At 40.1% G+C, this 17,280-nt stretch overlaps 1 protein-coding gene across 1 annotated transcript; it reads left to right on the top strand.

Annotated features, from left to right (window-relative positions):
- Window positions 1–949: 949 nt before the first annotated feature.
- Window positions 950–15,680, top strand: txnrd3 (thioredoxin reductase 3). Its single transcript, XM_050037483.1, has 16 exons — window positions 950–1,298; window positions 2,006–2,066; window positions 3,401–3,510; window positions 5,077–5,184; window positions 5,302–5,374; window positions 5,496–5,615; window positions 5,763–5,905; window positions 6,299–6,414; window positions 7,119–7,344; window positions 7,723–7,815; window positions 9,439–9,515; window positions 10,532–10,688; window positions 11,327–11,434; window positions 12,109–12,204; window positions 12,328–12,462; window positions 14,397–15,680. The coding sequence occupies exons 1-16, from the start codon at window positions 1,182–1,184 to the stop codon at window positions 14,457–14,459; spliced, it is 1,803 nt and encodes a 600-aa protein (XP_049893440.1). The 5' UTR covers window positions 950–1,181; the 3' UTR covers window positions 14,460–15,680.
- The last annotated feature ends 1,600 nt before the right edge of the window (window positions 15,681–17,280 follow it).

Here is a 17,280-nt window from a genome sequence, read left to right as displayed (position 1 = left end):
ACAGCTAATGTTGTGGTGAAAGACATTTTGCACCATGAGTTTGTATACATTGTTAGTGTATATTAGAGTGTTGAACATAAAGTTGGGTTGAGGTGATTTAAAAGTCATCTCTTTGCCTTACTTTAGCAACTGGAAAACCTAAGCTTGCCACAATATATTTTTATAGTTCCATAAAATTAAAAAAAATGTTGTGAAATGTGAACTCAATGTTTTTATGTTTATATGACACAGAATTAAATGCTTAAACAACAACAATAAAAAGCTATGTTAACCTGATGTAAACTTCATGTCAGACAAGGGTCATGTGACACATTTATTTTGTGTCACGTGTACTTAATTTTTTTTATTACTGTACTGTATTAAACTAAAACTTTTGAGTGCAAGCATATACTTATATACCCACATGGGTATACACAGTACACCTGTTAGTCGTCGTACCTTATTTTCACCGGCAGATGGCGCTAGATAACCGAGTATTATATACACTCGTAACGTAATGTAGGAACAGAACTCTGACCTGCTCAGTGCAACCACGTTATCAAGTATCGACTTAATTCAGTTCAGATGTTATCTATAATACAGGCCATGCTCTTCTTCACTTGACTTTTTCCTCTTAATTAAGTATTAGCTGTCTTCCAGTGGCGCCTGTAGGCCCCCTGTTTTGATACCGTCGTCCCAACTAGTATTAAGTCTTTATTTTTATAAGCAAACACGTATCTGATTAAATACTTTGATTAAAATGAGAATAATTCGGTGGTATAATAGTTTTTGTGCTTTTACGGCATGTAAATAGGCAACCCTGTGACGTCTGTGTAGGTAGGTACGTTTTGAAGTACGGCATTGACCGCGTGGGCGGAGTTGTTATGTTGACAATGACATGCAACGGGATATGCGGTGAACAAGGTGTCTTAGATCGAGCGCACCCAAAGTAGTAGGACAAGAAATGGTAAAAGACGTTTGGCGCGGCTGGTAGACAGACTGCAGACGGCAGAGGGAGAGGAGAGCAGGTCAAACCAGCGGTTCAGCTGCTTTCTACTATTTTCTCTTGGAGAAAAGGCCGAGAGACATTCGTACGCTTACTAAGAGAGAGTTGGTGCGGTTTTATTTGGGGTCTTTCCTCATTCTCTCGTCGGCCGTCTATCGAAGCTTGCCCTGCGCAGGCAGACGGAAATACCTTGAAAATGCCTCCCATCGAAAATGACACCGGGAAGAATGAACTCAAATCTCGGATACAGCAGCTTATTGACACAAACCAAGTGATGGTTTTCAGTAAAAGCTACTGTCCGTATTGTGTCAAGGTAAGGTATTTATTTTATGGAGGGGGCAGAGCTTGCTTACGCCGGCCGGAAACTTCCATATTCTCCCGCGAAGTACACGGGCTTGGTCTAATTGCTGGTTTTTCCTTGTTACGATAATGCAGCCACCGACCTCACTTCGCTCGAGGCTTAATGCCGTTTTTAACATTAGCCAAACAACACAAAACAACTGGCGTCAAACATTTTTAGCATACTTACTGTTTACACACTGTTTGCTGGAGATAATATCACCCCAGAGCCTCTTATCTGAATGTGGTTACTTCTTAGTAAAGTTAGCGCATGTTGCATAATTTATAGTTCATAGCTGATTTAACACCTAATTAGACCTCGCGCGTACGGCTCATTGTCAGTTCGGCATACTTCCGGTTTACTAATGAGCACTTGTTCCCTTAAAGTTAACACTTTTTAATGTGGTTTCTTGTAGCTAAATTCTGTCTTCCGCCAACATAGATTAAAGGCAGAGGGTGGTAGCTAACAATTAACAGGATTATATAATCTTATTAAAACAAATCTATAGCATATTTGGCGACTAATAATTGTAATGACAGGTGTGGAGTGTTTCAGTATTCAATTTAAAGGGAATCTGCTAATAGGAAAGGGCGTTTCGGGTTTCAGTGGTGTGTTGTGTATTTGAAAAATGATGTACCATGTGACTGAGGAAACTGATATATCATTTTGTTTGTTTGTAGGTGAAAGACTTGTTCAAAGAGCTTAAAGTCGAGTGTAATGTGGTGGAGCTGGATCTCATAGGTAAGATGGAGATGATTTCTTTAGTATGCATTGTAAATATAATGCTGCAAGTCACGTTTCATTTTGTTACAGTCTGGTACATTAGTAACACTAACTTTACCCCATCTATTTATAGCATTTATATAGCAGTGAATGAGCACTGAATACACGTTTGACAACAGATCATAATGTAGATAACAAATATAAGTGTTTGACTCTATTTGTGAACAATCATAACTCATAAGTGTAGGCTGGTGTGTAAACAGATGATGTATGATAGTAAAACACAGCTGTAACAATATAAAATACGTGTTTATAGAAGCAGTTATGTTGATATTGTACCCTAATAAACAGTTAAACATGTCCTCATATTTGCTTACAACCACAGTATATGTCATTATATGTTATAACCATTTTATGTTATCCTTATATTGTGCTTATTGATGCTAAGCAGCAGGGTGGAGGGGTTAAAGGGAAGCGTTATCACCTTGCTTAAATTTAAAATGCTTTGTCATGGTTGAGTTTGAATCCACACAGCTGCAAAGTGTCCCCCATTATATAGCGTGGATGTTGTCTTCCTGTGCAGCAGCACAAAACATGCTGAGTCACTCACTGAAGATACCTTGGCCCCGAGCCATATCTCTGTAAACTCTAACCTGCTCTGTCTTGCAGTTACAGTCTTGCTTATATGCTGAAGGAAGTAAGGATGCTGATGCTTTACGAACTTAATCACCATAAAGAATGATCAATTAGAATATATATATATAAACCAAGAGAGCTCCACTTAAGGAAATTACTTAGTGTGTAAGCACTTAGGCCCACAAATTTCAGCTAGATGGACAGTACTAAAATTTTGGGGAATAACTGCTGTGGCAAAATTTGCCCGCAAGAGGAAATTTGACTTAACCACAGTCAGATTCTGTAAGACAAAGCTATAAATTTCTGCTGATGCAGAAATGAGTATTTCCACTGGTAGGGGAGTGCAGGATTTTAACCAGCCTCTTAGCAAGCAAAGATCCATTTGACTTCCAGGTCTAATAAGTGGAAATATTGATATATTGTACGTGTAGTAAGTGGCCATCGTGTAAGCACAGAGAGATTTGGAGGTTTGCTGATACACAAAATGATGAACTCAGTGGAAGAAACATTTCATGCCATGTCATACTCCCCCTTTTATTTGCATATTATTTGCGTATCAATCAGTATGGTGGTGCTTTAGGCAGAGCATCTAAATGGATGCTTAATGGGGAAGAAGTGCAAATGATACCCAATGAAAAGAAGATGAATTGAAGTAATTGTTAGAATTCAACCACCCTATTAACTTGCACTTAAACAACATTAACCCTTCTGTCCAGAGGATGGAACCAACTACCAGGAGATGCTGCTCGAGATGACCGGACAGAGAAGTGTTCCGAATGTCTTCATCAACAAGACGCATGTCGGCGGCTGTGACAAAACAATGCAGGTGAGGAGCAAATGTTTGAATCTATCTGACTGTCTTAAAGAGATTTTCTTCTTTGATGCACAAAATCCTTGTGTTCTACATCGCTGTAAATCTTGCATATCTTCTTAATACATAATTGCTATGCAATTTTACTCAATTGAGTGGCTCATTCAGATGCCTTTTTACTGTGTAAAAACGAGCCTGTTTGGACCAAGTTGAAGCTTAACCCAGTAGGATTTATTTCCCTCCCAACTCAACACAGAAGAGTACTGAGTAGATCTTTGTCACAGCAGATAAAACAGGAATGAAACGGGTTTAACCTAAACATCTAGGTGTGCCAAGGAGTCATGCCAGTCAGCCATGGCGTGCATGTTCCTTCTTGGCAAATACTAGAAACACAAGGAAATGGCTAACTGTGATCATGATAATGCCCTCTCAGGTTCCCTGCTGCAGAGGGATGATGGGCCTGATGAAGCAAATTGTTATTTTGTCTTTACATAAACAGCGGCTGCACACCATTTTTCTGCACAGCTTGGTACAGTAAGTAGTGGCATGGGCAGGCAAACCTGCTTAAATGAGTGCAGGCAGCAGGTATGACAGTGAATTTCTATCAGCTGATAATCAAACTGCAACATGTAGTGTAGATGCTGTGGTAACTACTACCAAGAGAGGGACGGTACAATAACTTTAGTTCGGATTCACCCACCACAAGCTATCGGCTCTTTCCACGTAACAACCCATAACCTGGAGCTTCTCACACACTAAACTTGTAAGAACCCTTATAGTCAGGGGTATTGAAATAAAATTCAAATAGGTCCAGTTACTAAAATTCATCCCAGCAAAAGTCTGAACATCATGACTTAATTGCGTCCCATAGCCCACCCCTATATCTATGAAACAAAATCAGACGCATATATTTCTATATCCAGATAAAACCTTCACTCTGTCAGGTCCGCTAGGTAAGCAAGTGTGCCAAGTGCAGTGTAGTTGTGGGGCAGACAACAATGGGAAAGTGATGCTAATATTGGTTAATACGACAGTATTGTTAAATTACAGGAGAGTGACAGAGCAGAGGGTACATGAGATGTGCTGTTAATATGCTGTTGGTATACGTGGCAGTTTGTTTACATGCCGCATTGAGCCATTGATTCAAGTTAGCATTTGTGGCATGTACTGTTTTATGTGCGTAATTGAAATAAAGCGTAAGTCTGGTTAGGTTACAGGGTGCATAGTATCATCAAGTTTTCTGTAGACATTCTTGACTCATTTCGAAATGTCTGCTGGCTAATGCAGTGTTGCATATGATGTCACAATGGCTGGATAGAACATCAGCTAAATCGAGGCCCACATTAACAGGACATGGCTAAGAAAAAGCCTTGCCACAGCAAATAATGGCTTCGTATTTAGATAGCAATGCTCGTGCTGGGGCACATGTGAATAATAACAGCTGTTGTGAGGAAGCTCTGATGAATATTTGATTGTTTTTAGTCATTCTAGCTATATTTGAAATGAGTTGTGCGTGTTGTCACTACAGGATTGACCTACAGGTGCTGTATTGATGCAAAATTGTGTTAATGTTTCTGTCAGGCTCATAAAGACGGCAGCCTGCAGCAGCTACTGAGCGGAGAAAATGAATCTTACGACTATGACCTGATTGTCATCGGAGGAGGATCTGGAGGCCTGGCCTGTTCAAAGGTGACACAATTACACACATTCACAGTGTTACCTAAGCTTGCGTACAGACTGCAGAAACTTATTAGTAAATTACAGATTTAAGTAATGTTGCAGTAACATTGGCTCTGTTGGCAACAGGAAGCTGCTATATTGGGGAAGAAGGTCATGGTACTGGACTATGTTGTGCCTACACCAAAGGGAACAACCTGGGGTAAGATACTTCCACTTCCACAACACCTCGTTAGCTACAAGTGATGCTTAATAGATTCAAATCTAATATGGTCTGTAACTGGCTATTTCCACGTGTTAATGTGTTGTTCTGTGGTGATCAGGTCTCGGTGGAACTTGTGTGAACGTGGGCTGTATTCCCAAGAAGCTGATGCACCAGACGGCCATGCTGGGCACCGCCATGCAGGACGCACGCAAGTTCGGCTGGGAGTTCAATGAGACAGGTGAGGGCTCAGAGCAGCGACCCAGGAGGTCACGAAGGGGGGACATCACACCGGTTTGGCGCGGTAAATCAAAAGCAAGCTTAGTCAACAGTTACTTGTTGGCATTCCATTGATTCTACTGATGGGCGTCTGTCTGTCTGTACTCAGTCAAGCACAACTGGGAGACGATGAAGACGGGGGTGAACGACTACATTGGCTCACTGAACTGGGGCTACAGGGTTGCACTGAGAGACAAGAATGTCAACTACGTCAATGCGTATGCAGAGTTCCTTGAACCACACAAAATCAAGGTAAATGAGTACTTGTGACATGAAGGAACCTTGACTGTACTAGTGCAGACGCTTTACTGGGATTTCTGGTTTGGTTCTAGTTTAATGAGACTTGACAAACAGCAATTTCTATAACTATTATAAGCAGATTTTTCCCTACTGCCCAAGTTGCTATCCCAAAACTCTACACTAATCTTGATAAGCTGTCTGCTTTGAAATGTTGTCCAGCCTGTGGTGGCACCCTATTTTTTAGTTTTCTTTCTCTGGAACAGGCTTTGCTGAACATTTAACATTCATCTTTGGCTGCCCTTGTTGTTGCTTGCTTTTCTAATCTTTTTTAATTTTTTTTTTTTTATCGCTCTGTATTCCTTGCTCCAACACTATCTCAGAGCTTCTGTTTGTATTTTCTGACAGGCAACAAACAAACGAGGAAAGGAGACATTATACACAGGGGCTACGTTTGTCTTAGCCACAGGCGAGAGGCCACGCTACCTGGGCATCCCCGGAGACAAGGAGTACTGTATCACCAGGTAAGAGCACAATGCCAGTCACATGGTGGCTCTAACACCACCAGCCCTATCTAATGACAGGCTGTGTTACTGGAAAACCCCACCCAAAGCTCATTTTAAGACCAGAAGGATGGTGCAGCATGTGTCTGCACAAGTGTCTCTTGCCCCAGTGTGTGATGTCTGAAAGCACAAACACACCCTTTAATGATCTGGACGCTTGTATCCTCTGCAGGTGGCTTTGCCTCAGGGCACCCATTAATCTCCCAGCTGTCGGAATTGTTTTGTAAGATTATCCTCAAGTGTGTTTGGTGATTATGCTGTTGTTTTTGGAAACTTACAAATGGCTGCTCACCTAGGCCCACAAAGCTTCAAACCAGAGGTTGTTTGACATAAGATACAACCTTATCCTGGATGCTTCTGTATTGACAGTATTTTGTAAGGTGTCCTATGGTGTTGCATATAGTTAGGCATGTTCATTGTTGGCAGAGTTGGTGTGTGTGGAGAGAGGGGTGTCACTGTGGAGGTGCTATGGCAGGAAGGTGTGGACAAAATTAAGACGAGTTCAAGTTTAGTTTTCAGACAACAGCAGCATGTGTTGTACTTTGAAAATGCATTGAGACATTTGAAAGGTTATGGTTAGCTGTATAGCACTGCAGCTTTATGTTTTACACCCACTCTGTTTGATATCCTCTGTGTCTGTCTGTGTTTTGTTTTTTTTCCACCAGTGATGACCTCTTCTCGTTGCCTTACTGCCCGGGAAAGACCCTGGTGATCGGAGCATCGTACGTGGCTCTGGAGTGCGGTGGTTTCCTGGCCGGCCTGGGTCTTGATGTGACCATCATGGTCCGGTCCATCCTGCTGAGGGGCTTTGACCAGGACATGGCCAACCGTGCCGGAGAGCACATGGAGGAGCATGGTGTCAAGTTCCTCCGCAAATATGTCCCTACTAAGGTGAGTATTAACTAGAATGATGGATAGTGTTTTAATTGATTCAGCACTTTCATTCACACACACAGAAGCATGGCGCATGATTGTGTAAATATGGCCTGCTGCAGGTGAAACGTGTATAACCCATAAAAGATTATAGCTTGTGCATCAAGTCCATTTTTTTAATTTTCCAATTTAAAGAAAGATTTATTTAACAATTTAATCTTAATTAAGGAAGCCTCGGTGTGTAGCAAAGGCAACTGGCAGTCAGCAGACTTTGAACCTTGAATTGTACAGTATCAGATTTATTGTCGAACCCTCTTGCATCATAAGTTTATCTCCCATCTTGGCATTTGACATAAAGACCCTCTCCCCTCTGACCTTCCTGCATCTGTGTGTCAGATAGAGGAGCTGGAAGCGGGCACTCCAGGCAGGCTGAAGGTGACAGCCAAGTCCACTGAAACCGATGAGATCATCGAGGGCGAGTACAACACTGTATGTACTGATCTATCCGTTCCTATCTGTTATTGATGTTACTGTTGTAGAATACTTTGGAAGTTATTCGTGATGTTTTTTGGGTAAATTGGGTGTTCAATATGAAATAAATAAAAAAGACATTTTTAAATAATTAATTATTCAAATGAATTTTGTAAAATATATAAATGGACCAACAAATTGTAAAATAATTGAAGGATTTATTATAAAAAACACTCATTTTTGTAATAGCTGGATTTTATTGGACATATTTTTTTATTTCATTGTGAACATTTAAATTCAAAATATCAATTTTCAAAAGTCAGTTTTTGTTTCATATTTTTTTTGTTTTACCTCATGTCACATTTAATTTCATAATGACACTTTTTATTTCATGTCATTTTTTATGACCATGGGGTTGTCATCACTCCCCCCCTCTTTTAAACACGTTATTTTTATCCCCAAGAGTTTTATATAGTCAGGCCCTACTGAGCTGCGTTTGACTCTTACTTAACCTCACCCTGACCTCTTTGCCCTAACCCTAACCACCTCTGACCTTGACGTGTCAATGTAACGAGTACTAGCCAATCACTGCACAGTAGGGCGGGATAAGGAGAAACATTCTTGAGGGGGGAAAAGTTGTGCCTCTTAAAATAGTAAGCTACTAAAATTAGCCAGCTGGCTCCTGTCAGGTAGAGCAACAATAATGGTAAAGTTATTTTGACTCAACATCTGGGCTGTTGTTGTAAATAAGCACAGATAAAGTTAACCTCTTTAGCTTTTAGCGTTAGAAGCCTACGAATGCTACCAACCTAGCTGACTATCTAGCCAGGCTGGTTTGTGATCTTGAATTATCACTCAGTATCAAAGTGAAGAGTTAATGTTAGTTACCTGTAGTTTTAATCTGCAGAGTTGTGTGTGTCTTTCTCTGAGGAACATCTTGAGAAAAAAGCTAGCTGCTGCCTTTAACAGTTTCTTTACTGTGACATTGAGTAATAATAAACGTTCACAACCCCGCCTAACTAGTCAGGTAGATAGCACAGACAGCCTTGTTAAGCCAAACACAACAAAAGGAGTCATTAGTTTCCGTGTCTCTGTGTTTATTTACAGTAGCAGTAGATGGTTGATTCAGAAATACTTTGACATTGTTGCTCCAGCTAACATGCTAACTGACTAAATGTGGCAGCAGGTGGAGCTTGCTTTCTCAAGAGGCAGGGGATATGTGACTGGCTGAAAGATGAGAAGGCTTTTTCTACATGATCAGTGAATTTCTGATTTTGATGTAATTTGTTCTTTGCCGTTTTTATGTTAAAAACCAAAGCTAACAATCAGGTTTTAGTGCCAGTCTCAAAAAGCAAGAGAGCTACCATGTTGTTCTGATGTTAAGCTGTGACACAGTGTTGATATCAGACAGTGGAAAATGATCCAAGAGTGGAAATATTCCAAGTAAGACATATGTAATATGTCATGTAATATGTTGCGAATATGTTGCAATACCTTTTTCTTTTCTTTAGTTTTTACCTCTTGTGTTTTGTCTCAAGCATCCTGTTCAGCCATTCTTGTGTAAATAAAATACCAGCAACTTCCTTGCAGGAATGACTCGAGGACTTCCTTTAAACTACAAGCCATTTCTTTGTTCTGCAGGTGTTGATAGCGGTGGGCCGAGACGCATGCACAGACAAGCTTGGCCTAGACAAGACTGGGGTCAAAGTCAACCCCAAGTAAGTTTATTATCTCATTGTATATATTTTTTTCACCACATACTGGTATGACCATCACTTTACAGGGGGTGGCCTGTGCCTTTAAGACTCGTGGTACAGTCATGGTGATTCAGCAGTTATTGTCGTCCCACGGCTCTCTGCAGGGGTGGTGTGTGAGTGCGTTGAGGGATTTGGTACGGAAAGAGGAGGGGTGTCCTGTACAGAGTATCAGCTGCTTTGTAATGCCATAAAATGAATTATCTAAATCTAAGAGCGTTTCATGCTGGTGTCATTTGATACATTGTCTGCTTTTATATTATCAGATTATATAATTAGGCTCAGTTTGGGTTGATGGTTTGCATCATGCATTTTCTATTGTCCTTTTTAGTATGCCTTAATTAGAAAAGCAGCGTTAAAGTTGTCTTATAAAGTTGTATGTTTGCAGTTGATGATTTATTCCAACATTAGAAACATTGAAAAAGTGGCCTTTTCTTTGAGGATGCTGTCTCGCCTCTGTTTTGTGAATGACTGAACGGTTCAGCCTATGAGGTCAGCAGGGATTAAGACAGCATGAGGCCAGCTTAAAAGAGCACTCAGTGGGTCACATGTACCCAGTCTTATGACCTTTATAGTATTCTGATTCAGCTGACACACAGCCAGAGGACTCACTGGGTTCAGGGGCCATCAGCAGGTTTGCTTGTTCTGCTGCTGTACAATGTAAATATATGGCTTATATAATACTACAGTTATGTTTCTCCATCCTGCCCCACATGACCGCAGGGGTGCTTGAATTGATTTCTGCCTTGTGATGGATACACAGCTGTTATGTTGATCCTTTGGCTAAATATCCAGTTTACCTACAACATGTCAAATAAGTAGGAATAAATACTAACACTGAGTAAAGATTGTTAATCACAATCTGCTCTCTAGGACTGTTTTGTTGGCCAAAATAAATGTAATTCTTTGGTACAAAAAAGGCATAAAAAAAATAAAGTATGGTTTGTTCTTCCTCACTGACCTTTCCCTACGTCCTCCAGGAACGGAAAAATTCCAGTGAACGATGAGGAGCAGACCAGCGTGCCCCACATCTACGCCGTCGGAGACATCCTGGAAGGCAAGTGGGAGCTGACACCTGTAGCCATCCAGGCTGGCAAGCTGCTGGCACGACGCCTCTATGGGGGCTCAACAGTCAAGGTACATTGGCACTAGGAGACACTTACTACCACCTACCACCACAATAATAACTCCAAACACCAAAACACACAGTCTATAACAGTGACAAAGGGGAAGTCAGGTGTTGCAGCAGCACAAAGATAGAAAAAAAGTCCAGATAAAGAGGAAGTAAAAATAAGTAATAAAAGGTATGTGCAAATAGAATAAAAATAGAATTGTGTGATTGATTTGTTGTATCCTGAAGAGAAATTTATCAGTGAAGTATGTAGAAAACCCCAGTCCCACTTGTCACACAGGTGATCCCCAATGAACTGTTTTTGTCACATTCAGAAACATAAGTGATGATTTAGGTGTGCTGCAGTAAAACAGGTGAATCTTTTACAGTTTTTTGCCTTTTTTATTAGTATTTAATTTGGATTATAGAATTAGAAGAATTAGTTTTTAGTTTGACATTGATACCTTTTTTGATCTCAGGTGTAACTCTCTGAATCTTCCGTGAAAACCTGATCTGCTGTATTTACTGTAGGTTATTAAAATACTCTGGAACCTTCCGTAAAATGCACCACCCTTCAGTTATCACTGGAATATTATGCGACATGTGCCAACACAAGACTTAATTTCCCCCGACAAACAGTAATTAATTGTGCATGTTTGTGCAGTGTGACTACATCAACGTTCCCACCACTGTCTTCACCCCACTGGAGTATGGCTCCTGCGGTCTGTCAGAGGAGAAAGCCACTGAGCTCTACGGGGACGAAAACCTCGAGGTAACACACACACAGTCATCTGAATAATTTATCTATCTGGGTCACCTGAGTGTGAACCTTCTGAGAGGCTGGTGTTAAGTGCATCTCCAAGACCAGAGCTCTACTTTATAATATAGCCTCTCAAAATCAGTGCAGTTTACATGAATAGATTCAGCTGCAAACATTTTTTCAATCTTTCCCCTTAATTTGAAACCCCTCACTTGTCTCTAAAGTCTGTACATATCTGACTCAATCAGGCATGTTGGTAAATGTTTATGCTCTCACATAGGCTGAGGGGTGTGTGTGGCTGCATTTGACCAGTTAAAGAACTCATCCTGTTAGATTAGTTTTTTCTATGGTTTCCTGCAAGATGATGCTTGCAGCCTTAATGTGCCTGTTACATGGACGTGTTTGTGCATGTAGATTGGTCAGAATACCAGCTAGAAAGAATGTAGTGTATAATTACATATTTTACAGTAACATGAGCCCCTCTGTGCAGCCAGAGGACTGACTGCAGATTTAGTTCAACAACAGAACATCCTTATTTTTAATGTTTAAGGTTCGAACACACAAAAAAATGCCTATCTAAGTATAATTAATGTGACTGAATGTTGAGCTGATGTTATTAATTGCTTATATTAATGTGGCTTAACTGTTCACACTGTAAGTGGCCATCACTGTATTTCTGTATTCAGGTGTTCCACAGTCTGTTCTGGCCTCTGGAGTTCACTGTGCCCGGCAGAGACAACAACAGATGCTACGCTAAGATCATCTGCAACAAACTGGATAACGTACGATCGTTACTACTTTTACATGCAGTATCATGTCAAGTCTGAGCCTGTAGCATCCAGGAACTTGTCCCTCTTGTTGTGTCACGTGAATGATCATGTTGCTGTAACTCTGTCACGCTGTAGGATCGAGTCATTGGATTCCACTATCTGGGTCCAAATGCTGGAGAGGTGACGCAGGGCTTCGGCGCAGCCATGAAATGTGGTGTTACTAAGGAGCAGCTTGACGGCACCATCGGCATCCACCCAACCTGCGCTGAGGTAAGAAGTCAACTCTGCAATTATTTGCCAAACTTTAATTTTATTTCATTTATTTGTTGTTGTTGGTGTTTTTTTTGTTTGTTTGTTTTTTTTGTACCTTCATTACCTCAGTGGTGTGTGTTCTGATTTGGACTGACTTTTGAACAGATCAATTTGAAAGAGCTCTTAAGTGGAGAAGTAGTAGTTATCTTAAATACCAGTCAAATTTCTGAAAACAGTGATTTTTTTGTTACTCTATCAGACTATGTTTGCCCTCTTGAAAAAAAACTAACAGTTACAAGGACATGTTACTGTGAAAATCCAGCAAACTTTCTAAAGAATACAAAAAAAATTGCAGTAGTGCAGACAGTGCAGTAGCAGAGCTGAGATGATGTGGCTTGGTAATGTAGCAGGGCTCAGTACCTCCTCTTGCTCCTCATTCAGATTCAGGATAGTTTTTAGCAAATGAATAATGGCTGTTTATTCTGTTCATGTCCAACAGATTACTGCGCGCTCTAGAAACTCTATCCCCTCTCATTACTCGCCCAAAAACATTGTTAGAAAACCACTATGAGCCATATTTTCCTCTGATTCCTCATGTTTCATATAAACATCACATCCCAAATACAGTTGAAGTCAGGGTGAGGCTCAAAACCAGAGAACTAATGCGTGCGTAACACACTCACTGACCGTTGCCATGTAAACGTGTCTTAGTTTAGAGTTGGCCTGTGGGTAGTGTGGCTAACTTTAGGCTTAAGTCAGTCTTTATTTCTGTGAAACTGTCTGTGCCTTTTATATGAACTTCATTGGAGTCTGGATTTAGTTTTCAGTTTGACATTAGTCTTTTTTTCTGTTTTGTAGTATCAAGCTAAAATCTAAAAAATTGTCAGAACTGTCTAACCTGTATGAAACCAGTTGAAGAGCAAAAGGAAGCCTGGCCTTGAGATCCGTGTGAAATATTTTTGTGAAACTGGCTCCAGTACTTTACAAAACATTTCACAGCTTAACAAAACACTGCTGTTTTTCACAGCATGTTGCAATAACATTGTGTTGACTAATCAGTGAGAACGAGCAGGAAATGACAAAATGCCACAGTGCAAAAGGCTTTTTGCTCGACAAACATGCTGAAATTAAACAAGAGGTGGTGTATGTATTGTATGTAGATGTCCTGCCTGTACATGGCAGGTTGATTTGAAAGATCTGAATTTGCATATATGTGGTGAAAACAAACAAAAAAATCACTTTGCACTTTGATTAGCTTTGTCAAGGTCATGAACATTTGCTTCCTGCTGAAATTTTTCCTGCTCCCTCACTCAGCTAGCTTTTCACTCTAAATCTGTGTGAATGATCTTGTTGTGCCTGACACAGATTTAATCAGGATACATAAAACAGGGCAGCCACAGGCAGAGGCTTAAAGTATTAACATGTCTGTTTTTAGAGGCCTCACATTCTTTTTATCATGTAGTAGAAGAGCCTTTTTAATCATAGTTAGTTTTCTGCAGATTGTAGGTTAAACGAGTATTTAAATTTCTGTTCTGTGTGTTCACTGTGCTGAACGCTGTGCATGAATTAGCTTAATTAAAGATCTCAGCATTTCACATTCATTATGTTAATGTAGCAGGGTGATAATTGCAGCAAATTAAACTGCTCAATTGCCTTGTTTCATGTTTTACATTACTGGCACTTCCATTTTTAGTACCAAGTTCGGCCCACGTATCTTTATTTTGGACACTGTTAATTTAACCATGTTGTGCCTGTGTCCATGTTGAAAGTCCTTTTTGTGGAGCAAAACATCAAACCACAATGTTCACTTAGAAACCTCTTTCTTGGAATAGCGAGTTTTGTTCTTTACAATTGTTTAAGTCCAGTTAGTTCAAAAGATGTCCATTGGGTGTTCTGAAACTTGTGGTTAAAGCTGCGCCCCCTGGCATGTGTGTTTCTCCTTATCCTTTTAGGTCTTCACCACTTTGGAGGTGACCAAGAGCTCCGGTGGAGACATCAGCCAGTCCGGCTGCTGAGGTTAAACCCTGCTAGTTTAGCGGGCTGCTCTCATATTAGACTCTCTTACCAACCCCTCTCATCTCAGTTCAACCTCTAAGCTCAGCTTCACCTCCAACTGCTCAGTTTACAGGGCAGTAGTTTCTCAGGACAAACCTAACACCACGGCCAGCGTCTGGACGAGTGAAAGCACTCATTTAGGCTCGCTGAGAGCTCAGAGGTGACTGAAAGAAGCCAGAGCTCAGGATGTGTAAATCTCCAGCTCTGGCTGAGGTCGTTTGATATGAGGGCAGCCTGCTGAACAGCGGGGTTACTCTGCTGATGTTTCTACTGGACTCCAACAGTGTGTCTTTCTCAGAGGAGCACCATCACACACACTGCCGCTGAGTATGTATGTGTGTGTGTTTGGGCTGTTTGTGACGTCCTGGCCCGTAACCTGAATTACTAGGTGGGTGAGGATCGATGTATCTCTGCAGAAGCACCTGATGGTGGCCCAAACCCTTCGTCCAACCCCCAACTTCAAACACTTCTCATTCAGCCCCAGTACACAGATGGCATACAGACGGAAATTGACTTTAGTGAGACAGATTTAAATTGGCACACAACCAGGGTTTGAACGGATGCACGGCTCTGAATTTGGTCCAGCTTGTGATGGAAACTTAATATTTAATCAGGTCTGTCTGAGTGTGTATAGAAAATATGTTGTTAACGTCTCTTCTGTTGAGCTTTCATCATTCCACACATATTCCTCTTAACATGTCTTTAGGCTGAATCTGAGGGTGATACATGTAGCTATCAATACCTGTCTTTGCTGTGTGGAGGGGTTTCTGCCTTAAAGAGAACTCCCTTTATCTCTACCAAAGTGTTTATCGAAACAAGTCTGCAGAGAGATCAAGAGCCGGCAAACCTACACCTTTCAAACCTCAATGTGCTGCAACAAAACACTGTCAGACAAATTCAATAGAAAATACATTATGGATTGTACTGAAAATTGTGTTTAAGGAAAAAAAAAAAACATTTTCACAAGTTTATACTAAATTAATTTAATGCTTGTTTGTTGCATCTTGCTGTTTGACTCTGCTTTATGTGTATGTACAAGATATATTCAATCTTCTAGAGGACAGCGTTCTGACTGCTGTCAGTGAGTGACATTGGTCATCTGTATAAATGACTTGTTCATTGGTGTCAAACCACTGTAGATTTCTTCTCTCAAGATTTAATAAAGGATGAATTCACCTCCAGTTTTGTCTGAATGTTTTACTTTACAAAAATGTTTTTCCTTAGCGACCTGCTTGTCACATTCTTGAACAAAAGCTGATGACGTTACTTTGGTATTTTCTTATTGGCAGTCCTAAACTGGAAAACAGGGAGGACCAGAATAATATGTGATCTGGCTCTGGTGCTGTAGTGCAACAGGAGGGTCCCTGTTATTTAAGAAGTCATACAAACAGTCATACATATTCCATTTTGCTATTAAGGTTATCTAGTGTGTATATAATAAAACCTGTTGCTAAGTGAGCGTGATTACACTAACTGGACCACTGTAATTTAGCACATTTACAACAACCAATAAAGACTTTACATGCATCCCCTTAACAGCACAAAAATAATACTTTTATAGGTGATTGCTGTAAATTTTTACATTGGTTAAGACTCTTTAAGCTACTTCTTGTTTGTGGTAATCGAGTTTATAATATGTGTTAATATTACAAAGATTTAGACTATGTTGTGCCATGTGGAGCCCAGGATAAAAGTGATCAATGCTAAATAAATAAGGCGTTACAAAGTGTATGAAATTTTAATGACTGCACTGAGGGAAATATATAAATAAGTTAAAGAGATTAGTTAAACTGAATTTACTATTGTCACTTTTTTTTTTAATTACACCTTATTGAAAACTGAAAAATAAAAAGGTGGACATCAGAGAGCAAAAAATGTCCAAAAAAACCAAACAAAAACAAGTGACAAACTGAAATTGACCAAAAGGGGAAAAAAGAGATGGCATTTATATTTATGGCATACATTTATGGCATATTATCAAATAACGGGTCATAATGAGACTTATTATGAAAAAAAAAATTGTTTATTAATTTTACAGTCACATTTTACCTTTTTTTTTATCTTTAATGTTTCATGTCAGTGATGTCACTGCCTCTCACCTTTTATTCAATCATTTGCACATTAGCATCTGCTCATTATAAAATAATGTGACAGAATGAAGGTGCCCTTGGGAAATGTTCCATCATGAAATTAAAGCAGACCACTTTAACATTTGTAACATTTCAATAATGAAATAAATATTACTATGATAAAATAACGTCACAATAATCTGTTGAATTTTAATAATTCATCCTATTATTTCATAAATGGTTGGTCCATTAAATATTTAACATTGATTGTTCCATTATTTTATATTAGTTCATGCGAAACATTTTGGAGTTCATGGGTCCAGGGGCTCTTGTGTCACTCACGTCTCACTCTGCAACACAGCTTAAATAACAAAGACATGAGGTGGTTGGATGTTTTGAGTGCTGCTCATACACAGATGTAGTGGATCAAAATCGGCAGCCTATTCATGTCATCTACATCAGAGAGCTGTGGAGAAATAATAGCATCATTTCCTCTGGGTGTCTGTGTGTCTGTGGGACTATTCAGCCTCCACAAGTGGCGGTCTTCATCAATAGCATCTGGGCTGGTGTGAAGCCTTTGTTGGCTTCACTGGCTCACATCTGAAAACACTGTCACCTGCACAAGCTGCCATGACAACCCAGGCTTTGATGGGTTTTATTTGGCTGCTACCCATTTGATTGAGGACAATCTGTCAGTGATGGGAGTTAATTG

The sequence above is a fragment of the Epinephelus moara genome, chromosome 24 (assembly GCF_006386435.1).
Source record: "Epinephelus moara isolate mb chromosome 24, YSFRI_EMoa_1.0, whole genome shotgun sequence".
NCBI lineage: Eukaryota > Metazoa > Chordata > Actinopteri > Perciformes > Serranidae > Epinephelus > Epinephelus moara.
This window is presented reverse-complemented; position numbering and strand designations above follow the sequence as displayed.

Bases quoted from the DNA above. Each gene is read 5' to 3' on its own strand.
- txnrd3 (XM_050037483.1), top strand. From the start codon at position 1,182: ATGCCTCCCATCGAAAATGACACCGGGAAGAATGAACTCAAATCTCGG. The intron at 5,185-5,301 runs GTGACACAATTA...TGTTGGCAACAG, and splicing joins GAGGCCTGGCCTGTTCAAAG to GAAGCTGCTATATTGGGGAA. The intron at 5,906-6,298 runs GTAAATGAGTAC...ATTTTCTGACAG, and splicing joins TTGAACCACACAAAATCAAG to GCAACAAACAAACGAGGAAA.